Below are 22,828 nucleotides of genomic sequence, written 5' to 3'. Positions count from 1 at the left end.
AATTATAACACATTATAGAGCATTTTATCAGGTCATCAAGGTCAAGTATACTCAATACTTCATAATTGCTGGTCACCAACTGACATTATTTTTGAAGTATCATAGTGTATTATAATTCTCATAGCAGTAATACATTATAATCATTTCATAATGTATTATAATGTGATTATAAGTTAGTCTAAGTATAATGTAATAGTTTTCCCCCAAAACTCACTCTAAAGACTCAATTGATTTAAATTATAGATAATACCTGAAACAATTTCAACTTTACCTATAGCTGTATATTTTATTTTTATGTAAACAAAATTGACTCCTTAAAAAACAAACGGGCAAAACCCATGCACTGGTGTAACCACTTGGTTTCTCTTTCTCTTTGGTCTCTTTCTTTTTGCAACTCCCTTGACAATGAATCTAATTTGATGCAACACAATCTGATGGCACAAGTCCAACAGTGGATCTTTTCTTCAAGTTTACCGACTGTGTTACCCTTATTTAAAGTTGTAATAGTGTAGTGTAGTCCAGTAACTTACAGCAACAGTAACTTACTCAGCTCTGACTCAGTGTAAAGACGGAACAGTAAGCAATGAGGTAGGCGTGTAACAATTACTACATAATTGTCTAATTATCAATATTTTTACATAATCGTGGCTTCTTTGTTTAACCACAATTAACTAAGGTCCTAAGGTATGACTGTTGATGGTAATTGTTGATTTTGTTTGGATATGCCAAATTGTAATTATATAAGTGATTATTGGTCGGACTGTTGAGCTAAAGCTATGCTAGTTGTTGGCACTTGACCCTATACACATTTTATTACAAACTAACCTTAACAAAAATTACAATGGGGGATATAGTTAGATTTTTTTATGATAATAAAGAGGCAATTTACTTCGTAGGCTGTGTACTTGTGTTACTACCTTATCTCGGTCACATAACGGTGATATAACCAAAAGATGTATCCTGGAATTCATTTAAAACTTTAATTTGTTTAAAAAAAGTAATAAACAAATAAACGTTTTTAAACTTGACTGAAAGAGACAATTATATTGTTAATCGCAATTATTTCTGAGACAATTAATTGTACAGCAAAATTTGGAATTGTTACTACATATTACGTTATTACAGTTCTACAATGAGGCTGAAATCATTAAGATAAAATTGCGCTTGAACCCAGTGTGGGATTGGCAGACTCCACCACTAACAAAGAAAACAGCTATATAGAGAGGTAATCCATACATTCATCCATCTATTAGCTATACCCAATTAGGTCGATAAGGATCATAACTTTAAGTATAAGTCAGTTGAGACTACCTAAAGTCACATTTCTGTAAATTTTCTGACACCCTTCTTTCCTCATCTCACTTTTATTCACTCAAGAACTGACAGTGTGTTTGGGGGGAGGAGGATGTCGTGGCTTCTGCCTTCTCATTATGCAGCTGAACTCAAAGACTCAACTCATCCTGAGAGAGACCTCAGCATCGCCATCATCCTCCACCTCATCTTCTGTAGGTCCAGGATTATTTTCCCCTGCTGAATCGTAAACAAATCTTTATAAGCTTTTGTTTTAATGGTATGCAAATTGCTCCACATTTTGTGTGTGTGTGTGTGTGTGTGTGTGTGTGTGTGTGTGTGCGCGTGCGCACGCTCTCTTTCTAGCTGCAGCCTCCTGCACGGCTGTGATGTCCACCAGTCTGGTGTCCAGTCTTTTGCTTTACAGACACCGCAAGGTACATGCATCATCTCTATGTTGGCGTGTTTGCTGAGCCATTTACCCCTGGGTGCTGTCAGAATTAAAATCTGCCCCTGCCCCTCTAAGGCTCCATCAATTCTCTAAGAGGCTCATAAACAAAATAAAACAAAACATTGTGCAAGTTTATTAGAGTGTGACAGTGATTTTCTGAGTCATACCCACCAGTCACTAACTCACACCACCAGATGGTTAATGCTCGCGTCTCATTTTGGAACAAAACTCCGTCCTTCACCTCCACAGGGTGTGAGTGCTTCTGTTCTGTGTCGTGATGTGGCCTGGCTCACGGAGGAACTGTTGTTCAGGAACAAAGATGTCGGTTTTGGGGGCAGTTTGGAGGAGGTTGTCCGCTATTCCCTCTCCCTGCTAGCCCCTCACCTCATCATAGCTGCAGTGCCATCTAGGTTGGTTTTCTGAAAAACAAAGAAGAACATTGATAAGCGCTGAACAGCAAACTTGTGTTGCTTATCAAAAATCCAATTTCCCGTTCAGTGAAGCCTCTTTCTCCATTATTGTCCATGTCTCCCTCCTTCTAGGAAAGACCCTTTTATTGTGCCCTGTACTTCTCTTGCTGCCACTCTTCACCTCACCCTCCAGGCCCAGATTGTCACACACACCTTTATTTCAGAAGCTGTTGGTGGTGAGTGACTTAGCATGCAAGTATTTGAGTAGCTGACAAAACTTTTCCTTATAGAGTATCATCTTGAGACCCTATGTTCTACAGACGCCTTATTTTTCGTGGGAGGCCTTGGCCGTGGTACTGACTGTTGGCATGTTGCTATGGAAATTTTTAAAGTACTTAGTATTCAGACTGTTTAAGGCATGCTAAGCATTGAAAAGTGTCAGGGCACTGTACATGCAGCAGCAAATCTTTTATCCACTAAACATAAAAAGAAGGCTATGCTCTTTAGCTGGTTTCAACTGTTTCTTTTGTCAGTTCTTGTATGGTATTGTCCCCTGATTTCCAGTTGTGTCAGTATGTGTGATGTGTAGATAGAGATGATAAATGAAATGCTCCCCCTGTAATAAGTGAGTTAGGCAGGAAATTAGACAGCAGAATGATTTGAGACCATATTTCAACTGAAAGACTCAGATTTACCCCAAACCAGGCCTTCTTAAGGTTACAGTCTTTTTACAGTCTATGGTTACAGTCTGCCTTTAAATACTTCTAAATTCCAGAAAGACAGCAGGAATGTTGAATTAGACTGCATTAGTTTTAGCTAGGTGTACCTTAACTAAACCAGACACTGAGTGTAATTTGTCCTCGGGTCTCTTGTAAAAGGCATCTTGATCTCATTTTGACATCCCTGTAAAAATAAAAAGATTTAACTAACTCAAATCAAGTCTCCTACTGGACAGTTAACAGCTGCCCTGCTGAAGTGTCACTGAGCAAGACAATACTTTATTAACCCTAACCTCAACCAAGGGTTTTTGTTGCTTAAACTTAATTATACCCTAACCAAAGCTTATTTACCATAACCACAATCTTTCACTAGCCTTAATCACACTGTAGCTGCCAAGCGCAGATATTGCAGATAGCGAGAATTTTAAACAACATTGGCATCAAAAAGTAATCCAGGGTTTTTGCAGAATCTCCCAATTTTGGTGTTCTTGTTTGGCGATAGGGTTGGAAACAGCATAGTCTGCATCAACGGAAGTACATTTCCAGGATAAAGCCTGACATCCGGCGCACGGCGATGTCAGGCTTTGCTCTCACCTTCTGCTCTCTGTGTGTTGCCGTTCCCAAAATCCCTTTCAATAGGGAAACAACTAAATTTGAGCTAGCAAGCTACATGCTGAAAATTTGGATCGTGCCTCAAGGCAGCCCTGCTTGGTTCTTTCGGTGAATAATTGTAAAGATTTAAAAAGAATATGTTTACGGCATTTACTCTCTAACTGGGACGTTTCGGGGTCGATTGGTGGGATTGCTGTGGACAAAGTACACACAGTGATACACAGGTAAGAACAAATTACGTTTAACCATTTATCCAGCTAATTTATAATAGCTCCTGTTACTGTATTGTGTTAACAGTTAACTTCATTTAATATTACCGCAGCATGTTCAGAACATACTGCGCCCAAGACAATTGTGATTGTTTTAAAGAAATGCAAACAACTCAAAACGTTTTTTTTCTTGTATCCTGGAATGAATGTGTGGATGAGTTGGACCTTATTCCACAACACTGTGGAGATAGGTCTGGCAATGCGAGGCTAGAAACAGCATGATGTGTATAAGTAATATATGGCAATCATCTAATGGCAGAAAGCCTACAAATAATGTGTTGTTTTGAATTACAGGAAGCTACTCTGCCTGCATGAGTCATTATTTCTGCATGACTTGTTTTGGTTGTATAGGAAGTAGAGCTGGTGGGCAGGGGGCTTTGAACTGCTGAAAGCCTGTGTTTTGTAGATTACAACATGGATGCTAACCTTAAGCAGTAAAAATAGGTTAAATCTGCTATATTGAGGTAATTATATTTTGTTGTGTAATATCCTGTAGTGGATAAGGTACTCAGATCTTTTATTTAAGTAAAAGTAGTAATACCACTGTGTAGAAATACTCTGTTACAAGTAAAAGTTCTGTATTCAGAATTTTACATTTAAACATTATATAATTGGACTATATTATATAATTAGCAATGCATTAATATTTTCATCTATTTAATGTTGCAGCTAGTAAAGGTTTCTAACTTGAATTACCTTATATTCTGCTTGTGATTTTTCCCTGGGGATCAATAAAGTCTTACCTTATAATACATTATTATTTATTGGTTGATTATATTTTGTATTAATCTGAATCTGCAAACCAGTAACTACTTTATAAACTACTATATAAATGTTGTGGATTCAAAAACACAATATTTCCCTCCAAGATGTAGTGAAGAGCAGTAAATGGGAAAAAAGTAAATTACAAGTAATTCAAAATTGTAACTTAGTACAGTGATTGAATAAATGTATTTAGTTACTTTCCACCACTGGTAATATTGTAGCAAATCTGTGGACTAATCTAAGGACACTTAAACTCAAATCTCCTAAAGCATCCATAATGGTTTGTATTCAGTGTTTGTCTTCCAGGTTTGATTTTGTGACAAAATCTGTGACTCTGTTTAGGGGCACGAACAATCTGGATGTCAAGACTTTCCCACCATCACATGAAAGCAGGATAATAGGGATACGAAATATAAATAAAATAAAAAACACTTACATAAATGGCAAAAACCCTGCTTATCGGCAAAATCTCATCAACTGATCCATTAGCTAAAGACTTTGTCCGGTGTTCAACATATTTCAGCCAAACAATAAAAAAAATCACGATTTTTTTTTGGGCATTTTAGGCCTTTATTTTTATAGGACAGCTGAATACATGAAAGGGGAGAGAGAGGGGGAATGACATGCAGCAAACGGCCGCAGGTCGGAGTCGAACCCGCGGCTGCTACGTCGAGGAGTGAACCTCTATATATGTGTGCGCGCTCTACAACGTGAGCTACCCAGGCACCCCAAACAGTACCATAAGATATTTTGCTAAGATACAGACCAAAACCTGCTTATTGTTGATAATACCAAACACTAGATTTCTCACAGTGTGTATGCGGAATTAGAGCCAATGATCAAATGTTTATGTGCGCGTTTGTTCTTAGCGTGCGCAGTGTCTGCTATGCTGTGCGAGGTGGTCGGCAGTGGTGTCAGCAGCAGGCTGAGGAGTGACGGCGTGGACGGAGAGCAGGACAACAGTGACATGGAGTTTGATGTGGTGCTCTGCCAGTCCGAGCTGATGGAGAGAGCCCTGCAGCTCTGCCATCTCCTGCCTCCGGGCTTCATGCCAGTGAGTATGGATTGATATTGCGCGCACACACACAAACACATCTAGTGTCTCATTCAATGGAAGTTTAATGGAGCTGAACAGCCATTCATCCTTCTCTGCTGACTCTGTCTAAGGCAGAGAGAGGTGTGTGTGTGTGTGTGTGTGTGTGTGTGTGTGTGTTTTTTCCATCAGACTGACTTAAAGGGCTCCGACTCTGAGCCAGATATACTATTCCTTTCTCTGTTTGCTCAGCTTTCATTTTGGCAGCTGCTCTTTCTTGTCTCTTCTGCTTGCAGCTCTGTTTCTCACCCTATTTCTCTCCTAAAGATATCGCTCCTGGTCTCATCTTCCTGCCGGCCATCTTTCATTCTCCTCTGATCTCTGCTACATCTCTACTACACATCTCATGCTCTCTGTCAGCTGTCTCCCCCTCTAACCTTTCTTCACATTTGAGCTTACCCATTATTTATTCTCTCTCTCTCTCTCTCTCTCTCTCTCTCTCTCTCTCTCTCTCTCTCTCTAGCCCTGTCAGTCATCCCAGAGTTTCGCTCTGGATGCAGTTGACAGTCTGGTACGCTGTGGCATCCTGATCATGGAAGAAGTAAGATAAATTTACACATTTCTAAAAGTTTTTATCTAAAACGTAAATAATTTAATGCCTTACTGTTTTGTAAAATATATTGCATCCAGTTAATTTTTTTATTAAAAAAACCTAAAAGGATCTGGTCGCCATTTTCTCTGCAAATCCCTTTTTTCAAGTTAGGAGAATAACGGAAACAAAATAAAAAGAACAAACAGGATTAATAAAACGAAACTGAACAGAAAATGAAACGCACCATCAACTGACAATAATACAAGCTTAGTGAAATCAGTCACAGGCAGGCAGAACAGTTTATTGTGTAATGTCAGGTGTCAGACTTGATATTTTATTTTGTAATGAAACTTGTTACATTAAACACAAAATGTGCATATATGACTCGAACACAGTATTTGAAGTCAGTCACAGACAGAAAAAGTTCAAATCTGACATGCTGCTGTCTGTTTTACCCTCCATCCTTTGTAGATTCCCAGAGACGTTCCTATCTGTGATTTCTGGAAGAAGGAGGGCGCTCTGTCCTGGACCACCACTGATGACCCTTATCACAGCGACTCTGACTGTGACATGGAGGAGCAGGACCTGCGTTCCTACAAGGTACAGAATAGCACTGCTGGGCCCTTTTGCGTCTTCACATGCCTTAGAGACGCACCCGAGGTTATATGAAAGGAAATATTTTCCATGATGCCCAACCTACAAAAGATGACTACAGGGCAAGTACAAAAAAAAACACCACATGAAATAAAACTTTGAATAAATCTCCATTACAAAAGCACCTACACAGCTGAGTCCCATAACTTGAATGCCAATTAACAGTATGTGTCATCTTTAAAAGAAGCGTGACTGTTAATATGTGATTTTTCATGGATCAACTTCCAAAGGGACCAAACAGCAAAAGTTCAAAGTGCAAGTGCGTCGGTCGCAAACTGCAAAATGACTTTGAAGATCCTCGAGAGTCAGTACATGTGAAACTGAAACTGCATCAAGGGAGAGAAACAATCAAAGCACATTGACATGGGAAGACATACACAGCTTCCTTTTTTCAAACAAACCATTTTTATTTTTTTTAAACAAAATACAAAATATACAGTTTACAACATGAACACATCCTTTCCCATCCTGAACCCACTCATTCGTTATCACCACAGATGCAGTAGGCCTCAGTTGTCAACTTAGGTACAGTTACTTAGACAAAAATGAATACAAGATGAAATAATAACCATAATATTCAAGACAATACATTAGAGTAAAACCAAAATGGACAAACTGTAAACCAAATAAACATTATGTATATGTGATAACACCACCTTGTTCATTGAAACAAAAACATTTTTTGGGAGCTTGGAATATTCAGTGTGTGGACTGTCTCTCTTTTTGTTTTGTATGCTGCTTTTGTACTTCACCTTTACCCAACTGTGGTTGGAAATGCACACTATCATCTTCCTTGCTTTCTTGGGATACAGCCATTATTTCACACTGTTTTTATCAGAAAATGTAAGGAACACTGTAACTGGCTACAATAAACTATACAGAATACATCCAAATAAGTTCTTATGCCTACCTGTGCCGCAAGGAAGTTGACTTACCAGCCCAGTAAAACCACTACCACCTCCACACTGGTATAAAATCCTCTCTCTGACTACAGCGTTGTTCACTGAGGAAGAGCTTCTTCAATGTTTATACAGCTTTGCTCTTGTACTCTAATCTTTTAACTTTCTCCATCCAATGGTGCCTCTGCTCCGCTGCTCTCACCTCAGGTGCTAAACGAGGACAGAAAACACCTCCATACCTCCCTGACCACCTCCTCTCCTGCCTGTTATCAGTTAGCTTCGGGTCTCACAAAGCTCGCTGCTAGTAATCCAAGTTAAATTGCTATAATAACTCATTCTCAAGGAGAAGCCTGGTCTCATGTGGGCTCAAAGTTTAGAGATGCCCCCCAAAAAAGCTTTATTTTGTTCACTGTATATGTAGAACTTTGTTTTTCCAAAGGCAATTACATTTTGTATTAGTTGTTGTATGTAAGCTGAGGAGCAATATATTCCCTCAGGTGGCAAAGATGTATATGGTTGTATACATAATCTAAAATTTTAATGTATGACCTGCAGCTTAAAAATAAACTTAACTGTTTCTTCACCTTAACTATTTCAACCACTCAACATATACACTGATACAAATCTATCTGATGAGCTAATATCAGCCTATATATTGGTGTTTCTGTCTTTACTTGCTACCATATTCTTCTGGGGCCACACATAAATATTATGCTGCGAGTCCACATGTAGTAATTTTTTGCCCAGCAGCCTCTCTGGCCTAATGTGTTTTTACTCCTCAGAACAACAGTTATTAGTTAAGTATTGTATGACTGCTCTCACTACCATGCTAATTTTAAAGTTATACTGTGTATTGAAGCTTTTAAGTGCTGCATATTAACATCATGATTGTTTAAACACTGAGTGAATTAGACTAATTGACTAAATGGCAACTGCTTGTTGAAAAATTTGATGAGCTCTATTCAAAATGTTGCGCTGAATAAAATATACCACTTTGGTATGATATTTGGATTCATTTTATTTTAAGGACAAAATGAGGAACAAATACAAAACAGTCTGATAAGTTAAGAAACCTAAAATACTGTAGCTGTGGCCACCTGACCAGTATGCTGTACTGGTCAGAGCATCAATCTTTTCAGAGATTTAACATTTCATAATGGTTTTGTATGGCTCTGTAATGACCAAGGAATACCAGTCAATTTTACAGAACCAGCTACACTCTACAATATAAACTCCACCCCCATGTATTTCCATATTACATGTTTATAATGGCCCTATACACTATTTTTAAAGGGAAATAATGAACCCCCAATTTCATGGCCTCCCAAATTACCAGATGAAACCATGAATAAGATGTTTGGTGTGGAAGAACATGACTGGCCTGAACAGAGCCCTGACCTTAACCCCATCTAACACCTTTGGAAAGACTTTAAACCTCAAATCTGAGCCGGTCTTATTACCCACCATCATCGCCCGACCTCACTAATGCTCTTGTGGGCTGAATGGGAGCAAATCCCTGCAGCCAGGTTTCAAAATCTTGGGGAAAGCAAGCAGTTATAGCAGAAGATTAAAGTCCATGGTTTTGGAATGACATGTTCAACAATCACATATGGGTATAATGTTGAGGTGTCCACGTACTTTTGGCCATGTGGTGTACATAGATTTTACTTCTCGTACTTGACAACTTTCTGATAAGGACTGGTGCCAAGTTCAATTTATTCATCCATAAAATCCTGGAAATTACAGTTCTCCCAGCCTAATAAACCAACACAGATTACAGGACATTGGAAACAAATACCCATGAAATAAATTCATGGATAAAAACAACAAAAAAAACTGTATTCTAACAATAAAAACTGTTAAGGTGGGGGCTGTTAAAGGACCATTCCAAACAACAGCATAAATGCGTAATTATGTCCTTACACATTTCTGGTTGTACTGTTGTATCCCTGTGGTATAAAAAAGGTAAATTAAGGAAATAAAACAGGAAAAATGCTCTGAAGGGCTTCTGAAGACATGAGGTGAGTCTATTGGGACTTTTCTTCTACTAATAAAAACTTGAATGTTTTACTGCATGAAACCAAACACTAAAACCGACTTTACAGCGCCAAGATTTGAACTAAGGACACCCACAGGCGACAGACCAACTGACAGCGACTTCTCACTATATGCTCATTGTAGCGGAAAATGCTCTTTCATTCCTGCTCTCCCCCTCCATCCTCATTTTGCCATTTCTGACCACTCCTGCTTCCGTCTCTGTCTACTTTTCTAGATAAGCCAGCCGAGACAGTGTCCAGACATGCTCTTCTTCCTCTGTAGTATGCTAGCTGGTCATCTGAGGGCGCTGTGCTGGACGACCACCGGACTGGAACTTCTACACACACCTCTGCCAGGTATGTCCATTGTATGCTTAAGGCACAGTGATCATCTCTGATTGATGTCAGGGGGAGTAACGCATATATTTGGTTAAAACATGTTTTTGTTGCAACTTGGTGAGACTTTTATATTGTCCCTTAAAACGTATTTCACCAAATTTCTTTAAAGCAAAGGACCAAATTAGCTCATACATTAATTCCAGATCAAGTAAAAATGATTGCTGATGGTGTTCTTCATGTCTCTGATATTTATGTTTCACCCTAAGCCATTTGCACTGACCCACCAGTCATAAATATACATTATGATAACATGCCACTAAACCATGAAGTCTATATATATATATATCTTAGCAGACTGTCCCAACTTTGCTCTGAGTGGAATAAGTGGCTCTATTTCCATGTGTTCTGCTGCAGAGGCAGATTTAGTTTCTCAGATACACTCCCTTCTGTGTGACACAGCAAATAAGAAGAAACGGCACTATGGTAAGCTTAACCTGATATCCTCTCCCAAACACACACAAACATCTTCCATTTCTTTGTGTCTTAACTTAACACTAAAAGCCTGTCACCTTGCCTTTTCCAAATGATTCAGGGTGTGTTGTAAATCCCCAATCAGATGCTGTTTCTTAAAAACATGTATAAGACAATCACAAACTACCCAAATGACACCTTTCAATAATGCACTGTATATACAATCCCAACAGTCCCACTGGTAATGGCTTTGTTCTGTTACCCAGACTGGGTTTTTCTATATTGGATATCTGTCTGTTCTTTTCATTCATGTGTGCCTTTGTGCCGTATCTAACAGAGAGCTGCTCAGAGGAGGCTGCACACACAGCGGTTAGATCTCTAATAGACCTGGGGGTGAGTGACAGCCTCAACAGTACTTGTGTGTATGTGTGTGTTTCTAAGTCTGTGTGCGGAGAATTACAACTCGACTCAGGATTGAAAGTTTAGGCACAGTCCAACTCCCTAATAGTTTTACATGAATCCCAGTACAATGTTCCCAGGTGAAAATAAGAAAAGTGTTGCACTCTCCATCTTCATATCTCTATATATTCTGACAACGTTTTGGCCCTCATCAGTGATTATTGATTTGAAAAAAACCTAAGGGCCAAATAGAGATGTGCATATGAAGCAAATGTGTGCAACACTTTACATTACATGTCATTTAGCTGACGCTTTTATTCCAAAGCGACTTACAATTGCTATATGTCAGAGGTTGCACGCCTCTGGAGCAACTAGGGGTTAAGTGTCTTGCTCAGGGACACATTGGTTTATGTATCGCAGTGGGAATCAAACCCAGATCTCCCACACCAAAGGCATGTGTCATATCCACTGTGCCATCACCACCCAACACTTTTTTCTTATTTTCAAGTTTACCTCCATTGATCAGCACCTCACGACAACCCTTGGTGTGCGTGTTATATGTTCCCAGGTGAGCCTTAATCCAACCCAAATGCCAAAATTGATAATAATCAATCAATTGCTGGCAGTTTTTCAACAATATTCTTGAGCTTCAAGCTCGGCATAAACAGGAATCCAACCTGATTTTGCTGCAACAAGAGAGAAACTGAGCCTGACTCGAGCCAGCCATATCCAATCATGCTTGAGGCAGAAATGTCGATCTTTAAAAAAAAGGAATTCTCTGGGCCAAGGGCACTAGTGATTTTTAAATTAGAAATTGGAAAAGGGTAGCACAGGCAACACTTGCCAAGTTGCCAAAGTGATACACACCAAATTTTGGTCTTTAAAAAGAAAAATACTTATACCTATAATTCTACTAGTGTTGTCTGTATCTATATATAGTACATTTACCACCATTTCAAAGTATGATGGATGTAATTTAAAACATTTATAAATCATCACTGCTATCAGTGTTGTACTTAGGTAACATTTTGACATACATGTACTTAACTTTAATACTTTCATTTTATACTACTTTTTACTTAATGTCTACATAGCCGCAGAGCAGCATGTTAACAGAGCAACAGCTTCAGTTCTCTGTCTGTCTCTACACAGGATGAGTTCAGGCACAACATTGAGTGTAGGTCACCCGTGTGTTGGCAGCGCTTCAGAGCCTAACACATAATCACTGTCGTTAGTCATTGGACTTTTTATTTTACTACATTTATACGATAGTTGTAGTTAATTTGCAGAAAATTATTTTACATATATAATATATGCTCAGCTTGTAAAATAAGATTTGTTATAAATTAAACTACCCAGCAGATAAAACATGCTAATAAGTGAGCTTCTCAGGTGCTGGTAGGTGTATTTCTAACTTTTGGTCAGAGCTAGGCTAGCTCTTTCCCCCTTGTTCCAGTCTTAATGCTAAGCTAACGGCATGCTGGCTGCACATGAGCATACAGACATGAGCATGGTATTGATCTTTTAACTCTTGGAAAGAAAGCAAATCAATTTCCCAAAACACTGAACTATTCCTCTAGTATATAAGTACATTATGCTGATAATATTCCAGTGTTGATTAAGATTTTGATTGCAGGGAAACTGTAAGGTGACTTATTTTTTGAGGATTCCTCAGTGACATATTTCCCTTTTTCTTCCTACACTCCACTCAGTCACAAAGCCCAGATAAAGGCTTTGTTTGTTGATGGATTATCAAGCTGCACAATTTTCAAGTCTGGGGTTATTGTTTTTCATGCAGTGCAAGAAGGAAAGCGAATGGTTTATATGAGCTTCTGTTATCTCCATCTGCACTGACTCTTCAAACAGCAATGAATAATAAAAAGGAGCCGGCATTCTATCTGATTAACACCAACTTTAGTCTATGAACTGAATAGAAATGCCGGTTCTAGTCAGAAAAATTGAGAAAACAGCAGCTCACTCATAACTCCGATGCAGCCTTTTTATCCATAGATATATTATGTTTCTGCACAAATCTCCACTCTCACAATTTACCACTCAGTAAAGTAGATAGTGTCTGTATCAATCAGTCTTCTCTATCAGTCTGTGGGTTGGGAATCACTGCCTTTTAAAAATAGAGCATCATTGACCTATATACTGTATCTGCAAAGATCTCATGAGGCCATATTCATTTTCTTATCAAGGTTATCAGTCGTTATCACGCTCGTCTTTGGGATTGGACAGCTAACTCCACTCTGATGTCAAGACGGCTTGATTTCTAAGATCTACAGGTCAAATCAAAGGGGAAATGTGCGTCTAGTGTTTATACAACTGTAAAACAAAAGAAAGGACAGTGCTATCTGAAGTCTGACTCTCCCATTTTGCTTCACTATTTTTATTTTTTCTGAGTGAATAAGGTGGTTCTTTTATTTATGTAACATCTTTGTTTTTCTTTTTCATTTTTGAAGGTCTTGTTTTTATCTCTGTTATTACTTTTTTTATGCTGGCCTTGTGCAAAAAGCACACTACTAAAGATAAGAAAAGCTCCGTGCTCTCAGTGTTCAAATAAAGGGTACTAAATAAAAAGCATTGTGGTTGCCCTGACAGTGCTGTGTTTATGTTCGCTTCAGGTCCTTTCGGAGGAGCGTCAGAAAGGAGGCGTCTTCCTGGGTGTCAGTCCTTTGTTCCAGTTGTCAGAAAACAGGCAGAAACTGCATCGCTTCATCTCACAGTACCTCTACAATTAATGTGTTTAACTGTGCAGCATGACTCAAGGCCCTGGCACAGCTTTGTTGTATTGCAGATTCTGACCTCATCCTCTGTTAGTGTCATAGAAGCTTTTGTTCGGTGTTAAAAAATATGCATGCTGAGCCGGGATGTTCAAGCCTTAAGGTTAATTGCATATAGATTTTTCAGTGATGAGACATTGATTTCAATTTTGTCATTAGTAATAGCATTAGCATAAAACCACAGGAGACAAGGATTATGAAGTCCCTGTAATCAGCTGTGAGGACTCGACCATGTTTATGTTGTAATGAAGGCCGTGCAAGTTTATTTGTAAAGTGAACATTAAGCTAAGTTCTGCTTTGTTTCTTGATTTTTTTCACAAGTTGATCAGTTAACCAATGTTCAGATTGACAATAAACAAATGTGCTGATTTCGTCAACTTGACGCACTCTGTTGGTACAGTCAAGAGTCAGCGCGGCTGTTTTTGTCCTTTTTAACTGGATCATAAACCAAAGCTGTAGATCAGCTCTCATCGACCGTGAAACCCTACTGCCACCCGGTGTTGAACCGAGTGTTAAAGCCTCAATACTTTTCACACATGCATCGCAATAGCTGGATCTTAACTCCAAAGTACACACTAATGTACGCAGGGTTTAAGTATATGTATTCACAAAATTCAGCATACTCAAAATAGTCAATGTATGAATTAAAAAATCCTTGATTTTCGAGTGTGCTGTTGTCACACAACACACTGCACAAAGGAAACTGAGGAGCTGCTCACAGCTTGAAAAAACTCATACTAATTTCGGTTGAGGGTGAAACAGCTCCAGAAACACCTGAATGTAATGTTGAAATTTGAATCTATTAGTTTCACAATTTTAATTTTAAGTGACTCAGTGGTCAAAAATAATTACCAGGTACAAAAAGTCACATCATCACACTACTGCCAAATGGGTCCATCCACTCCAGGTTTGTCTAAAGCTGTCTGTCAGTGAAAACATAATTTTCTCCCAGGCATTGCAACACATTTTGAAGACAGCATATTTTTTTTATTTGATTAATTTCCTCCCTTTTACGAAAAACCTGCTCATTTTTTTTATGAGAAAGTGTCTGTTTAAATCCTCTGAGTTAGTCGAAACGTTTTGTATACAATTTATTTTAACATATTAAAAAAGTCATGAGGTTCAGTTTCTGCTCTATAGCATGAGTGGGTGGCTGCTGATAGAGGGGTATTTTCACTTTGAGTGATGACTCAATAACTGAGGTCAAGCTGCAAACAGCACGTTGAGTCATGTAATGATACGGTTTCATGTAGTAAAAATACCATGTTCTCCTCCCTCACAATTACTGTAGTATCATAACTAAAACATGTTTTGTTTTTTTACATTTCCAGCGGATTTTCACACATTCTATTGTTGTAAAAATCAATGAAACTCTTTGAAAATAGTAATTTATTGTGTGAAGCAGCCGATCAGAAGTGCAGTTTATTTAACAGCAGATTGTTGGTGTTTTCAGCAGATTGTCTCAGGGTTTAGACCACTTTGTTGATAATGGAGCCTAATTGGTCTATCTGGCACTCCACCACATCTCCTTTCTGAAAGGAGAAACAATATAGTTAAAATACACCTTTTACTCCTTTTAAATTGAACCACTCCCTCACTACCTATTAAAACACTGTTATGGACTGTACAGAGTCCCTTTAACTCTGCATCATAGAATAAGTATTTTAAATGCAGCCATCAAGTTCTTTTGGATAAAATTAAAGTAAAACTAGAGTTGATGTGCTGCTACAGACACAGGAACTTATGCAAACTATTCGTACTACATACTACATGTCATCATTTTTTCTGTCAGTTCCCACATTAAATCACCTTGAGAAAGACGGGTGGCTTTCTGAATACACCCACGCCTGGAGGAGTGCCTGTCAGGAAAACGTCTCCTGGTGTCAATGTCACAAACCTGACAGGAGAAAAAGAAGCACACCATGGAGGATCAGACTCTGGAGCAGCAAAGAGCATGACTTGTTATTGACTGTGAGAAGTGTGCCTTGTACAGTAGAGTTGGGCAACAAATTTAAAAGAGGCAATGCAAAACAATAACTTAACCAGAGTATCCTTGTGTATAACCACATCCTGTGAAAGGTTTCATGGACTGCCATTTTTACAGAACAATACAGATCTCAGATCCGATCAGAGAACGCTCCAGTTGGTCAGGGTGCTTCAGGGTAATAGGGTGCCAGCCGTGGTGGAGTCGTCTTAGTTGAAGCATGTAATTTTAGCTTTGTGCTCGCGCAGTGCTCCTTTTTTTTGTTTAATTTCTGACATGATTTGATTTGCATAATTTCTGAAATGGAAACTGCACTCTCAGCTCAAGTTACTGAAGCGTAAAAGTTCTGAATATATTACGTAAATCTGTGTGAAGTTGGATCACGCAAAAAGGCCACCATCATGAGCAGAAATAGTGCACAGAGTGGACTTACTTTGAGACCCAGGCGACCAGCGCCTCCGTCTTGAAGATCATCTGATCAGTGTTGCTGCTCTGGACTGTGTCTCCATTAACCAGGCAGCGGACGCCCAGGTTGTGAGGATCTGGAGGGGGAATGATTAAAACAAAAAGGCCTTAGAAGGTATTAAAAGGCTTCAATTTACAAAGCTCCTGCATATTTTTTCTTGCCTGCCGTAGCTAAGAGTTTGCGGGCTGGGAGACATTAATCATCTACAAACTACAAGTGAGACGGACGCGACAGTGGATTGTTTTGTTGTGGCGTTTCACAGCCAACGCTGTCACTACTGCTCACTGCAGAAGATAGGAAGCTCATCTCATAATAGGCAAAAACCTAAATTAACTTACATTGAGTCATTATTTTTTCATTGGTTAGTTGGTCCATCCATCAATTTTCTGCCTCTTATCTTGGTCCAGGCCACGTTAATTCATTAATATTAAAAATTATTGTTATGTGACCGGGTTGGATCAGTGGGTAGAGCAGGCGCACATATACTTAGAGGTTTATGCCTCGACACAGAGGTCTAGGGTTCAAATCCGACCTGTGACGATTTCCTGCATGTCTTCCCCCTCTCTCTCCCCTTTCTCATCTAGCTATCCTGTCAAATTAAAGGCAGAAAAGCCCAAAAACATAATCTTAAAAAAAAAAAGATTATGTACAGCTGGGAAGTACCGACCGATGTGACAGAAATGTCAAATTCTTGTGCTTAATAAATATTACACTTCTATTCCCTATTGGTTTTTTGTCATTCTTTGACTGTGACAATGGTGTTAAATTGCATTCTTTAAAATGCGTATATATAATATTTGGTTATCACAAGTCTGTAAATATTTAATAGTAACTTAAAAGTAGCCATTATTATTTTAACAAACTTGGCATGATTAATTAACTCAATGTTAACAGTGTTGAATAATCTTTAAAATTTACCAGGGTAAGGATTAATCCCAAGTATCGATTTACTACGTAGGACAAATACGTGATGGTAACGTTACTTGTTTCCTGTCCAAAATAAAAGAACACTGTCTTAACAAAGTTCCTTAAATATCTCTTCTTTGAAAGTGTCAAATTGTGAGAACCACACCTAAATTTCGACAGTTCTGTACACCGCGCTCAACAAAAAGATTATTCAAAACCAAAATCTGATAACACGAGTTGTTTGTCATTTTGTAGCTATTACACTGAGGGTTATCATGCACCTCATGCTGAGCCTGAAGATTCATATCCTTGACTCTGAGATTAATCTGATTTTTTTATGAATTCTAGTTATATGATAACACACATTCATCCGAAATGTTTTCAACCGCAGAAATCCATTTAGACTTATTTATCATTATCATGACCACGCGATTCATCAGATTGTCTTTAATTCTCCCCCTGCTGAGTTCACGTTCCCTCTCACCTTTCACAGCGTCGGTGGTCACTAAAGCAGGGCCCAGCGGACAGAAGCTGTCAAACGTTTTTCCCAGCAGCCACTGCTTTCCATTGCGCTTCATCTGCCAGTCGCGTGCGCTGACGTCATTGGCCACAGTGAACCCGGCCACGTAGGAAAGAGCGTCTTCCTCCTGAACAACAGGGGGAGAGGAAATGGAGTCAGAACGGATGCTTCTTCATCAGAGCGTCAAAGTGTCGTGGCCATCAGAGGCGGTGATGCAACGCTCACCTTGATGTGTTTTCCTCTTCGTCCAATCACAAAGGCCAGCTCTACCTCCCAGTCCACCTCCTTCAGTCAGATAGAAGCAAATACAACAACGTCCCAATAACAAACTACACATGAATTCCAAGCAGGTTTTTAATTCGGTAGTGTCTTCACAAAATGACAAAGTAAAGAATACTTCAAATATAGTAAGGACTTGGGAGACAGGCAGGACAGTCCTGTGTTCTCATCTCTGGAAAAAAAACATCTTGGACAAAAAAAACTTCAAGTGGGAGTGAAGTACATTTGTCTTGACTCTTATTTCAAGACAAAGTGCTCAAGAGATGCAACATGACACTCATCTCCTCCTGGGGATGAAGTTTACCCTTGTTAAGTACTTTTTTACAACTCAACTATAAAAAAATAAATAAAACGTTTATTTCCATTTGCCCAGATACTGATGCACAATACTCCAATTTAATTAACCTGCTTGATAAAATGTTACAACCAGTGTAACAATTCTTGGGATTACTTTGGATCCTAACCGAAATATTCAGCTCAGTGTAAAATCTCTGGTTCAGTCCTGCTGAAAGGAACTTTAGACACTAACTTAGACATAAAGATTTAGAGAAAAAAAGTCATCCAAGCTTTTATTACATTACGCCTCGACTACTACAACGCCTTGTTTAACTGCCTCAACAAATCTTCTCTATCTCGACTGCAACTGGTCCAAACCTTTGCAGCAATGTAGATCACACATTACACCTGGTTTATCTTCTCTTCATTGGCTCCCTGTTATTTATAGGATTGATTTTAAAATTGAACTCTTGACATAGAAGGCACTACATTAGACCTAAAAGAGTTGTCGTGCCCTTTGACTGGGAGGAGCCTCAGCACTGAAGGCTGAAAACAACAACCTCCCACAAACCAAATGAATGCACATCTTTAAAAAGGATCGTTAAAGGCATTTGCTTGACTTTTTTTGGGGTTACACACTTTTGGACTATTGTCTTCTCTGTCTCTTTTATCTCGCCCTTCCTCTTTTGTCTTCTTGTTTAACACTTTGTCACCTCTTTTTTGAAAAAGGGACATATAAATAAAGTTTCTCACCAGGCTCTCTGAGGGCAGTATGATGTCATCATACGGCCCCGTGATGGCGCTTGGGAATTTGCTAAAGATGATCGGTTCTGTGGGGATCGGGGCGTTCTGTTCCAGGCAGTGGTCCCGGTAGTTCATACCCACACACACCACCTTCTCCGGGGCCAACACAGGAGACAGCAGCTGGATGTCCGATCGCTCCACCACACACTGACCGGACGACAAGGCTCTGAGGAGGAGGAGGAGGAGGAGTTAGCAAGATGATGATTTGGTAGGTGAATGAAGTACTGTGATTGGGTAAGATTTGATGCAGTCAATGCTCTCAATGTATAAAACCAAGGAATCCTGAGAGGGAGGGCCTTCAGTTGCTCTGCAGTCTAACTCAGGTCTTTTGCTTGAATGAAGATCTTGTGCACCATCCCAGTCTCCCTGAAAATGACTTGATTCGTAAAATCGACACCTAGGAAACCCACGACAGTCTATTGAAGAGGAAGACGCAGATGTTGAGGCAGATAAAGTTTTAGGAACAAAGAGGATGTAGGAGGAAGATGCCAATTTAACAATGCTGTTTCCCGACAAAGAAGATGGTTTTAATGATTTAGGAAGAGGAAGATGTTCATTCAGGAAAGGATGTTGATGTAGGAACAAGATGATGATTTAAGAAATGACAATTTACTTGATTGAGGAAGATGGTGATTTATCATCTGTGTTTTATACGATGAGCGTGAGTTATGAAGACTATTAAACAAGAATAGGTTGCTGATTTAGAAACGTGGTGAGGATTTAAGAAGAGAAGATTAGGATGAAGGATGAAAATGATTAAGCAAATAACATTTTTGGAGAGGACATGTATTCAGAAAAAAAACGTGCTGATTTAAGTAGATTACAGTAAATGTGAAGATGATTTATTAAGATGTTGAGGATGAGGAGGAAGACGATGATTTGGTAAGAAGAAAAGCATAATCAAGGAAGATGATGATGATGACTGAGGACCAATTAGGACAAAGGTATTTAGTAATAATACGACTGAATGTGTTAGATACCTCTGGGCACACTCCAGACCCTGGTCTCCCAGCTCCAGCAGCTCTCTCATGGTCGAGGGCATGGACGGGTCAAACGCCTTCAGGTCAACCACACCGAGCCCTTCGTCACCTTGCTCCACTCCCACTCTGATGCCTCCTCCGTCACCATGGCGATGAAACTGCACCAGACGCATCGCTGCACCACTCAAGCCTCGCCTCTGTGGGTCTGTCCTTTGTTGCCTTTGAGAGAATAAACTCCTGAAGATGCAAAAGCAGCGAAGAGGAAGTCTCATCTGTTGAGGACACAAGAAGTGAGAGTGATGTGAGGAGAAGAGGAAGAGAAATACAATTTCTTCCTTGATGTCTGTCGGATTTGTTCATGCCCCCCTCCTAAAAAGCACCGTCTTTTCATCACTAAGTTCCAAGAAGCTCTCCAATTTCTTCCGTTCTTTACTGAATTTAAAGTTGAATAAAAAAAAGAGCAAAGCAGCAAATCCTCACATTTAAGATGCCAGGAACCAATATGAAGTTTAGCATTTTTTCTTGATTAATTAGTCATCTTTTATATCTGTATTTTACGGTGGCCGACAGGGGCAAACGCCCTGCAACTTAAGAAAACACACGCAAATAGACAAAACACAAGCAAATTAAGAAAACAACTTCATTAATTTGACAACACATGTGCAGCATTCAGCAAACGCACTGCAAATATCACAACACAACCAAATACATAAACGCACTGCAAATATGAAACGATGCAAAAAGAAAAGCACGCAAACCCAGAAAACAAATGCAACAAAAAAACGCTGCATCCAGATTACACAACGGAAGTTCTCCAGACCTCTAGAGGGAGCAGCTAGTGGAACAGCTGGATTTTCGACCTCACGGGGAGAGAGAGAGAGAGAGAGAGAGAGAGAGAGAGAGAGAGAGAGAGAGAGAGAGAGAGAGAGAGAGAGAGAGAGAGAGAGAGAGAGAGAGAGAGAGAGAGACTGCATAGACTGTAAATATTAAATCTATGTTTGAGATATGTTTTCTCTCGTTTGGTGGGTGTGTCTCGGCTCAGGTCAGGTGATACTCAATCAGCAGTGACGTCTGTAAACTCGTGGTGATAAAACATTTAAAACTGCATCAGCGTTTAACGTTGACGTTTGTTTAAGCCATATTACATGAGAGGGTTTAATTTCGAGGTCCGAAATTACTGAAGTGTAGGCCTCCTCAAGTGTAATATTGTGATTATACAACAACGGTTACCAACAAAATAAGTGATCAATCTGTATTCATATTGTGGAGCAATTCGCTCTTGAAATACAAAAAACAGACAGGATTTCTAGTCCCTCCCTGTTAGTAAACCAGCCAATTTACCGTGGGATTTATCAAACTGAATAAATCCCGCCTGCACATATAAACACAAAACTGCTTTGCTAACTCCAACGTGTTGTAAGTAAGACATCTGCTGAAAAAGTTATTGTATTCATTAGTATGATTGCCGTTCTGTTTAGTTCACAAACATCCAACACACCAAAGTACAAACACTTAGCGGACCAGACGCAAGCTTTTATTTTGAAAAGCCGAAGCTCGGGGCGGCACCAGCCGGGAGGGCATGAGAAGGGAGCATAGACTGTATATTAATAATATATTATGTTATTAATAATAATAATAATAATAATAATAATAATAATAATAATATGAATTTAATATCGGTTAATAACGGTCGAAAATCCAGCTGTTCCACTAGCTGCTCCCTCTAGAGGTCTGGAGAACTTCCGTTGTGTAATCTGGATGCAGCGTTTTTTTGTTGCATTTGTTTTCTGGGTTTGTGTGCTTTTCTTTTTGCATCGTTTCATATTTGCAGTGCGTTTATCTATTTGGTTGTGTTGTGATATTCGCAGCGCGTTTGCTGAATGCTGCGCATGTGTTGTCAAATTAATGAAGTTGTTTTTCTTTTTGCATCACTTCTTTTTTCGGGGTTTGCGTGCTTTTCTTTTTGCATCGTTTTTTATTTGCAGTGCGTTTATGTATTTGGTTGTGTTGTGGTATTTGCAGCGCGTTTGCTGAATGCTGCGCATGTGTTGTCAAATTAATGAAGTTGTTTTCTTAATTTGCTTGTGTTTCGTCTATTTGCGTGTGTTTTCTTAAGTTGCAGGGCGTTTGCCCCTGTCGGCCACCGTAGTATTTACAGTTCAGTTGACTAATTGATTTCTTGACTTATCGTTTCAGCACTGGTCCTGCTCTAAAATTACATAACCTTTCCATGTCTATGAGCCACATTGGGCTTTCTTCGGACAGAGGCAGCTGACATGTTGTGGGAGACACAATTCTGGCATGTTCCTATAACAAAAAACCACCTGTTTGTTAAACTTTCTGAAATGTCTCCAGGCTTTTATCCTACTTCTCTGACTTTAACTGTCTGAAGGAAAGGTTTTAAACGCCCAATACTCATACACCCGCGCTATACTCGCTACCCAACCTAGCTTGTCGGAATGGGTACAAGGAGCCTACAAATCACGTCAGCATATCTGCAACAATGTAGCAACACTTATCCGTGTCTGCTATCACTTGATAATAGAGCTACACATCATAACCACGACAATAAAAGCATGACCCGCCTACCTGCAGCTCGAACTGAAGCTTTGCAGTATGATTTTTATCTGAGATAAAATACCATTAAAAGAGGAGTGTGACACTTTAACTTCTACTTCTGCCTTGCCCTTTGTACAGTCTGTCACTAGTAGCTACTCACCTCTTCCTTTCTGCACAGAAAACACTACATTTAACTATTTCCGGTTAGTGTTTGTAGTTCAGAGTCCTGTCAGAAGCGAGGTAAAGTGCCCAACGGAAGCTCACGACAGTGTGGCCATGTTGCTATATCATGTCAAGAAATAAAAGTGCTATGTTGTTCATGTGATCAT

At 39.3% G+C, this 22,828-nt stretch overlaps 2 protein-coding genes and 1 long non-coding RNA gene across 9 annotated transcripts in view; 2 read left to right on the top strand and 1 right to left on the bottom strand.

Annotated features, from left to right (window-relative positions):
- Positions 1-779, top strand: part of LOC116054020 — a 2,694-nt gene extending 1,915 nt beyond the window's left edge. Inside the window, exon 3 of the long non-coding RNA XR_004105978.1 lies at positions 769-779. This is a non-coding gene — a long non-coding RNA (uncharacterized LOC116054020). The remainder of the gene's footprint in view (positions 1-768) is intronic.
- Positions 1-14,124, top strand: part of gpat2 (glycerol-3-phosphate acyltransferase 2, mitochondrial) — a 155,835-nt gene extending 141,711 nt beyond the window's left edge. For 3 of the 5 annotated variants that reach the window (XM_035991290.1, XM_035991292.1, XM_035991289.1), the window contains exons 14-23: positions 1,378-1,505; positions 1,657-1,727; positions 1,991-2,151; positions 2,284-2,387; positions 5,386-5,570; positions 6,073-6,150; positions 6,613-6,741; positions 9,967-10,087; positions 10,484-10,552; positions 13,567-14,124. In XM_035991290.1, the coding sequence (XP_035847183.1) occupies positions 1,378-1,505; positions 1,657-1,727; positions 1,991-2,151; positions 2,284-2,387; positions 5,386-5,570; positions 6,073-6,150; positions 6,613-6,741; positions 9,967-10,087; positions 10,484-10,552; positions 13,567-13,790 (1,270 nt within the window). In that variant the 3' untranslated portion in view covers positions 13,791-14,124. Of the gene's footprint in view, positions 1-1,377; positions 1,506-1,656; positions 1,728-1,990; positions 2,152-2,283; positions 2,388-5,385; positions 5,571-6,072; positions 6,151-6,612; positions 6,742-9,966; positions 10,088-10,483; positions 10,553-10,877; positions 10,934-13,566 lie in introns of all 5 variants that reach the window. The other 2 variants (XM_031305274.2, XM_031305271.2) reach the window with 1 other exon arrangement.
- Positions 14,125-15,096: 972 nt separating this feature from the next.
- On the bottom strand, positions 15,097-22,820 carry fahd2a (fumarylacetoacetate hydrolase domain containing 2A). 3 transcript variants are annotated; one of them, XM_031305283.2, is made up of 8 exons: positions 22,660-22,820; positions 19,941-20,212; positions 18,910-19,126; positions 17,827-17,886; positions 17,566-17,728; positions 16,143-16,251; positions 15,535-15,622; positions 15,097-15,257 (listed from the first exon to the last, which is right to left on the bottom strand). In XM_031305283.2, exons 2-8 carry the CDS (start codon positions 20,210-20,212, stop codon positions 15,195-15,197), a joined length of 972 nt encoding a protein of 323 aa, XP_031161143.1. In that variant the 5' UTR covers positions 22,660-22,820; the 3' UTR covers positions 15,097-15,194. The 3 variants fall into 3 exon arrangements, with proteins under 3 accessions (XP_031161143.1, XP_031161141.1, XP_031161140.1); XM_031305281.2 differs by having other exon boundaries at positions 22,530-22,819; XM_031305280.2 differs by lacking the exon at positions 22,660-22,820 and adding an exon at positions 22,183-22,233.
- Between the last annotated feature and the right edge of the window lie 8 nt (positions 22,821-22,828).

The sequence above is a fragment of the Sander lucioperca genome, chromosome 2 (genome assembly GCF_008315115.2).
Source record: "Sander lucioperca isolate FBNREF2018 chromosome 2, SLUC_FBN_1.2, whole genome shotgun sequence".
NCBI classification, from domain to species: Eukaryota; Metazoa; Chordata; class Actinopteri; order Perciformes; family Percidae; genus Sander; species Sander lucioperca.
Note: the sequence above shows the minus strand (reverse complement) of the source record. Positions and strands in the feature narration are given on the sequence as shown.